The sequence below is a fragment of the Kryptolebias marmoratus genome, linkage group LG13 (assembly GCF_001649575.2).
Source record: "Kryptolebias marmoratus isolate JLee-2015 linkage group LG13, ASM164957v2, whole genome shotgun sequence".
Taxonomy (NCBI): Eukaryota; Metazoa; Chordata; class Actinopteri; order Cyprinodontiformes; family Rivulidae; genus Kryptolebias; species Kryptolebias marmoratus.
Window position 1 is genome coordinate 3,551,107 of NC_051442.1, and position 8,104 is coordinate 3,559,210.

The 8,104-nt window shown below is 39.4% G+C and overlaps 1 protein-coding gene across 3 annotated transcripts in view; it reads right to left on the reverse strand.

Moving 5' to 3' along the window:
* Positions 1–8,104, reverse strand: part of tlcd3a (TLC domain containing 3A) — a 43,199-nt gene that overhangs the window by 34,478 nt on the left and 617 nt on the right. For 2 of the 3 annotated variants that reach the window (XM_037979072.1, XM_037979073.1), the window contains exon 2: positions 5,855–5,915. Coding sequence is in view for 1 of the 3 variants with exons in the window: in XM_037979071.1 (XP_037834999.1) it covers positions 5,855–5,915; positions 6,624–6,672 (110 nt within the window). In the remaining 2 variants the exon portion in view is untranslated. Of the gene's footprint in view, positions 1–5,854; positions 5,916–6,623; positions 6,688–8,104 lie in introns of those variants that run through there. The other variant, XM_037979071.1, reaches the window with a different exon arrangement.

Genomic DNA, 8,104 nt, shown 5'->3' on the forward strand with positions numbered 1-8,104 from the left:
ATTGATTTTGCACTCTCCAGTTGTATGTGTCTTGCAATTTGCCACTACCTCCAGTAGACGAACCTGGAACCTAGTTTTTTACTTAGAGTGACGTTGATTTGGTTTTTTTAATAATCTTAAAATGTAACTCGGGTTACATACGCATTAATGCTGTCATAAAAAATAAACAAAGAAGAAACTATAGATAGAAAATCGTGTGAATGCTGACTCAGCAGAACTGTAAACCTTTTCTTAACACCAAGAACCTCTTGTTATATAAAAGTATTAATGTTTTAAAATATTAGTTAGATTCGCACACGTTATTTGACTTTAAAATGAGCTCAGTGTCAGAAACACACACCCAGGTTTCTGACTGGGGCTCAGGGGCGTCATGGCAGCAAAGATGGCGGACATGTTAAACATGTGGTCATAATGTTCTGGCTGATCGAGGCTAAACTGTAGATTTAGAGAATAGCAGGAGTTCATCATCCGTCCATCAGTTTCTTCTGCCTGCTTTGTTGTGCAGGGCTGTGGGGAGCTGGTCCTGGACAAGCCCAGAGGTCCGTCCTGGACTGGAGGTACATCCATCCCGGACCTCTGGTCTTAAGCATATTGCTTAAGAGTCCTTAAACAGTATGTGGGTTTTCTCCAGGTCCTCTGCTTTCCTCCCTCACTCCCTCAAATTGACCATAAACCATCGTTCAGATGGTACCTCCGGACCAGGAAGTACCTCCAGATGGGTCCAGGACATACTTCTTGTCTAGGACACACATCCGGACCTGTCTGTGACGTACCTTCTATCCAGGATGTACCTCCGGTCTGGGACAAACCTCTGGACCTGTCTGGATGTACCTCCAGTCCAGGTCGTACCTTGAGACAGGTCCAGGACGTACCTCCAGTCCAGGAAGTACCTCCAGATGGGTCTAGGACATACGTCCAGACCTGTTTGTGACGTACCTCCAGTCCAGGTCGTACTTCTAGACAGGTCCGGGATGTACCTCCAGTCCAGGACAGACCTCCGTACTGGTCCAGGACCAGCTCCCCACAACAAAGCAGGCAGAAGAAACGGATGGACTGATGATGAACTCCTGCTGTTATTTTGAATCTACAGTTTAGTATCAATCAGCCAGAACATTATGACCACATGTTTAACATGTCCGCCATCTTTGCTGCCATGACGTCCCTGAACCCCAGTCAGAAACCTGGGCATGTGTTTCTGACATCGAGCTCATTTTAGAGTCAAATAACTCGTGTACACATTAGACACAAACATTAGTCATATTCAGTTGATAAGTAATAAGGAAGCTTTGTCAAATATTTTATTGCTTGCCTTTAGCAATAGTTCCTGTTTTATCTCCAACTTCCTGTTCACTGACAGCTAAATATAGTAACACCGTCAGATGATAACCTTCTGAGAGTTTCAATAAGACATCTGCCCTCAGGACAGACGGGGTGACTCTCAGCTACTACCACCCCAAGTCTTAGCTCCACATCTGTCCATTTTTGCGTTTGCTAAGGTTGAAAGGAAGCACAGCCATCTTGAATCGGGTTAATTCGAGAGCTTCATTAAATTTCATCCACTGGCTCATCAGATATTGTGCTAACAGACACACATCAGGGCTTTATGCTGGATTTATGTCAGCTAAAAATAAAACTTTCCATAAAACGAGGGGATGTACACTCTTACATCACATGATATGGATTACATATTAACTGAGGTCATTTTGATCCAACCTGAGCCTTCTGACCAGAATCATATCAAAGTTTATTGATCATAAAACCAGGAAATCAACTTCTGTGCTCAAAAGGAAGGTGATGAAAGGTCGTAAAAGGTTAACCATTAAAATGGACGAATAACACCCGACACAATCATCCTAAAATCACTTATTACACGTATCTAAACCGTGGTAACGTATTAGAATACAGTCAGCCACATGGGAGGGGTCCATCTGAGCTGAATATATGACAGTTTTCAGGCAAACAGGTGACATTTATCCAAATTATCTCAGGTGAGTGACTCATCTCTGATCACAAGACTTCTGACTGTTTTCTTTTCTGCTTTTGTCCTGGCAACTTTTCTAATGTTATAATTAGTATTAACCTTTGTTAAATGCAGCTTAATAGTTCATTGGTGAAAAAAACCCAAAGATATTAGACATTTTTGTCGGCTAAAGTCAATTACGAAAAATCTAAACTGGTTGAAATTGATTATGTTTAGATATTATTTGTGTAAAAATGCTGCTGCCTGGTTTTGTATCCTCCTGATTGACGCCACAAACTCCATCAGTAGATAAAAATAGATTTCTTGTTTATTAATACATGAAAGGTTTGTTTGAATGACGGATTTTCAGGTTGACTACCACTGGTTAATGTCTACTTGTTGATGAATTAACTCATTTATTATCCACATCGTTGTTTTTCCAGCAGCACAAAGGAGCATCTTTGGAGACGCTGATTAAACCCCGACGATCCCAGCCTTTGTTGCACCGTCACTCTTCAACAATGCAGCTAAATCGTCTTGTTGCGACTCTTTACCTTCTTGGAGCAGGTAAAAAGTACATTTTAGTTTTTTGCAGTCTGCAGTCTTTTAAGTTCTCATTTCTGGCCTCAGCTACTAAAAATGCCTAAAACCTCGTCGTCCTTATAGAAAACAATTGGTGTAAAAGTTATCAAATAGACTGTTTGAGTTCAGTAATGAGATTTTTTTTAAATATTAAAATGCCCCCTTCATCAAAACCAAGCAGGACTTGAACTTCTCTGTGTTAACCATTAATGTAGTGGTGATAGAAATCATTCTTTTACAATAAAAGAGGAACACAGCCTGAAGTGGTGGAATGAGATGACCTGCTAATGATTTACAGATCCAAAACACTTCCTGTACGTATTATCAAAGCAAGCTACTTGCTTTAATCTGTTATTTTAAAATCTTTAATTTGAAGTATAGCAGATACAGCAGAAGGGGGATGGTATGGAGTCACGTTAAAACACGCTCTAAAGGTTTTAAGGTTGATGGAGACAATCAACTGATGTGTTGATATTAGGAGTTAGTTACAATTACTGTCTGTTTTTTTGTAAAAGAACTTTTAGATCCAAGATTTGATTTATTATCTCTACAATATAAAGTTAGGACGTGGACGGTAGGCTTCATGATTTCAGCTCAGATTCTGTCATGAAACATTCTGGGTCTTCTTCAACGGTTTCCTCTGGTTCTGTTTGAATTCTCACAGCAGTTCTGTGTGGAGTGCAGACCACATCAGCTCAGAATGTCACCACTCCAACACCAACCGCAACACCACCAACAACACAAACTGCAGCACCAACCACAACATCAACCGCAGCACCAACCACTCCAACAACAACACAAACCACACCAACCACAACATCAACCGCAGCACCAACCACAACAACAACAACACAAACCACACCAACCACAACATCAACCGCAGCACCAACCACAACAACAACCGCAGCACCAACCACTCCAACAACAACCGCAGCACCAACAACAACCGCAGCACCAACCACAACATCAACCACTCCCCCAACCACAACACCAACTGGTTCACCAACGGCAACACCAACTAATCAAGAAACCACTACACCCAGTGAAGGGTCAACAATCACATCAACTAGTGAACCAATAACCACTACTGACCGCACCAGTGAAACACAGCCAACCAACAAGCCCACCACAGGAGCGCCGTCAGCAGGTCTCTCATCAGGAGCCATCGCAGGCATTGTTGTGGGCTCCATTGCTGGGGTGGCTGTACTGGGTGAGTGTGACGGACAAGCTTTCTCTAACACCTCGGCTTCCCTCTGTTTCCACGATCACCTGAATGGTTCGGAGGTTCTGAATAATTTCTACTTGTACATTTCGAACCATGAGCAGCACTTTATTAACGTTCATCAGGAGTCAAAGCAGAGAGACCTAAATGGTGGTTAAATGTAAAGAAACTGAATACTCAGAGTGTAGAAATGGTATTTCTTGGTAAAATCAACATGAATCCTGTCTTATTCTTCCAGGTGGAGGTGTCTACGGGCTGCTGAAATACACCAACAAGATCTGAGACTAACTGATCAGCTGACGATCCAAATGGTCAAACATTGAAGCGTTTTTTTGTTTGTTTGTTTGTTTTATTATCGCACCACACCCAGATCTGGAAATTCCTTGTGTCCCTGAAGGCGACGCCGCGGGTCAAGAGGACAAACCAAAAAAAGAAATGATCAGTTGTAGCGTGTTGATTGTCTGACAGTCCGAGGATGATTTTAACCAAATCAAAACATTTTCATTGCGATTTAAAATATATTTTAAATGATAACGGGGTAATCGTCATGCTTTAAATTTTCCTACAAGCGGTGGTGATATTTGTTCCCCGCGGGCCATGCAAGGCAGGCGATGATGCACACGTGTCGCTGTGTGTGTTTGTCCGTCTGTTAGTAAAATATCTAGATGGATTTTAACGAAACACCCAGAAAGTGATCACTGGACGCGCATCAAGTGATGAAGTTTTGGAGTCGCTCCAGTTCAGCTTGTTGCCGTTCCAGCTGTGTGAGCTGGCCATAATGCACCCCCATACCATCAGAGAGGCAGGAGATGGCCGCCTCAGCTAATCAACCTTACCCAAAATGGCTGTAACTCAGTCAATTTTACAAATATTGAGCTAATTTTGGTGTGGTAGTAGCTGAGGGTCATCCTCAACACGTGCTCTGATACACATGCATGAAAGGCGACGGGTGATATGCATTCCTTCAAACAATACTAGTACTACTACTTCTAATTTCAAAATAAAATTGCTTTTTTGATCAGCACATTCCATTTGTCCTCACGTTCCAGCGTGGGGACAAAGTCACTGTTTTAGTCCCTTCTGTTTTTATGTTTTCCAGAAGTAAAAGTTTACATTTTTGTAATAAACTTTAAATTATTGTTTTTTTTCCCTCCTGAGTAAAACAAAGGGTAAGTCATATACTTTAGGGTAAGTCATATACGCACATAGAATATGAACAAAAACAAACCCATCATTTATTTTGGTTTTTAAGTGTTTACCAATGAAAAGTTATTTTTGTTTATGTTCCAATGTGACATTTACCCACTGATAGGCATTCAGTGAGCCCACATCAGTCCAGTTAATTAAAGACTTTATATAAAAGTGAAGTAATTTAACTATAAGTAACTACTTTTTTAATTAAAACCATATATTAATAATCATTTTTGATGACAAACTGGAGTATCTTTGTAATACAACTTTAAGTACATCTAGAATATTTATTAAAAGCTTAATGGAGTTTCTGTAATGTATGTTTGCAAATGTAATATATAAATAATGAAAAGTACTGTTGAAAATGAGTGTTTTCTTGACTTTGACGCTGAGAGACATCTTGCTGAGTGCTACGTCACGTTGGAATGAATCCTTCCGGGTGGATTGATGTTCAACACATAACAACGCTTTAGGATTAATAAATGATTAACTGTAATATTTAGTCTGTTAGACACAGAAATGCCACACTTTGTGAGAGCTGAGGGAAAAAAAAAAAAACTAAATCCAAGAACTTAAAAGAAATTCATCCTCGAAACTGGTTTTGTGAAAATGATCGCAGAAAAACTCATTTTCAGGAGCTAAAACTCCTGAAAAGGACTTGATGTTGGTGTCTTTTGTTCATCTGAGCTGACCACAGAAGCTGCCTCTCTGGTGTCCTGGTTGGACTTTAACCCTCGTGATGCCATTATTGTTTTATGATGTGGTCATTAGTTATTGAAACGTCAACACCAGCAGCACATTTGATGCTGAGAGCCGAGGACACTGTGTCCAAATGTGTGTTTGTGGAAAACAGGAGTGTCTCTGTGTCGATTCACAGACCAAGAAAATATCAAACTCACAATAAACCTGGAGCAGGATCAGGAGCTGCGCAGATCTGCAGCTTCTCTGGGTCACTTTCACCTGAAAATAACATGAAAACAAACCAGAAAAAATTAGATTTTTATGCATAAAATGGAGCTAAAAGCTAAAACATAACTAAATGCCAAAAAGCAGCAAAACTGATTTATTCTGTGAATATTTCTGAAGGAACTGAAAACATCTTCATGTGTTTCTGTGGGAAAATGTTTGTAACTAAAGTCAAAGTTTTCAACAAGTATAAAAGTTTCAATCTTTAAGAGTCAAAACTCACTAATCCTGATGAAGCTGAACTTTTTGACGGGTAAATGATTAAAATAAAAACGTGTGCAAACAAAGGCTCATTGCTGAATCAGCAGTTATGTAATATTATTGTTTTTGCAAAAAGTAAAGTAGAGTTTTGACTGTTTTTCTGTTCATTAAGTTCACTGAACGTCTGACAGGCAAGTTAAATTTACAAAAAACAATATCAGCAGACGTTAAATGATAAATGATATTAACTGCACTGCGTACCTCCAGCTGGATAAAACTGACCCTGGTTCAGATTGTAGTTAGTCCATTTCTAACCCCTGTGTTTGGGAGTCACTTCCTGATCTGTCTGTCTGCTTCAACACACCTGATCCAAATAATTCCTAAAGAATTTCATGTTACAGAAGAATTAACGGCCTAATTTTACAGAAATATACTGTAAACGTTATTAAAAAGTTGATGAATGTGCAGGTTCTGAGCCGTTTTCAGTCCATCAAACCTCACTGATAACCAATCTTCTGTGTAACTCAGGTAAGGTGTCGAGCTGATTCATTCCTCTGACTCAGGTGTGTTGGAGCAGGGACACATCTGGGACACGTCTGGGACATGCAGGACGGCGTGTCTCCGGGACCAGGGTCAGGAAACACAACTCTTAAACTATCATGTTCTGGCAAAAGAGCAGTTAGTGTTACAGCGACCGAAACACTCCGCCTGAGTCTGATAACTTTATCTTTTCTGTCCACAAGTTAGCCTGGTTCCAAACAGATCGTCTGCCTGAGCTGCAGAAACCCAATCACACACACACACACACGAGGTAGAAACCTTCACTTTAAACCATTGTCTCTGTGTTGTGTCTTTGTGATTGGATGTCCAGACACACAGTCAGCTATTTTAGATCACACATTTCAGACTCAATGAAACATTGTGAACACAAGCAACTCCATCTAGTGGCAGAGATATCTCAGGCGACCAAAGCTTTTGTAAATTCAAGCAGATAGTTTATGATCAGTGACCTCTAAATACTGCAGAGGAGCTCAATACAAACTTTAAAAGGGTTTTAACTTTGAATACGGACATAAATCAGTTATTTCTAATTTATATTGTACAATAAATCCAATTTGTTGCTGCAGTTTCTTCCAGTTCATTTCATTATCTGATTATTTCTACATTATAGTTTGTTACCATCACTGAAAGCCGTCGCAATCAGCATTATTTAAACAAATAACAGCTCAAATGTCCATTTCTAACACAAACTTAGTCACTGTAATGTGATATAATGGAATTATTGCAAGTTGATACAACGCTTAGCCTCTGTCAGTAGAAAAAGTTAGCAATTAACCAAAGGACATAAGACTTTTACGTACAAAGTATAGTTTACAAAACTCAAACAATCAAACAAAAATAAAACAAGGAAAATATGAAACAAAAGCATTAGATGTCAATTTGATTAATCAATGTAACAAAAACCCAGTGGGTTAAATGCTAATGTTCAGCTTTAGCTAATTAGCAATAGCTAATGCTAATTAGCTAAAGCTTTTGGTAACACAAAACAATGCCGTACTTCAAAAACTCATCTGATATCTTGTAGAAAAGTTTACTATTTATTTAAGATTACTGAAGTGTCTGAAATAATGTCCTTTGTGTTTTCAGCTCACTTTGTTGCCGCCAAATAGTTTAGTTACTGCTCTGCAGTACTCTTTGTTTACCATTCAGCTAGGAGGCTAATGCTAGCTTTTTATTTAACAAAACGTAAATAAAACCCATTTTGTATTTAACTTCCATTTACATAGCTAGACAATTAGTAGTAGTTAGTCTGATTGCAGCTGAAGGAGGAACAGCTTGTCCTGCTCGCTCTCGTCCTTACTGATAACTGATAACTTTGCCTGTGAATTATTTTTAAAGTCACAGTTTTTATAATTATATTTACATTATCGACATCATTACTGGATTACTCCAAACCTAAGGACTGGGAGATTTTCTCACTT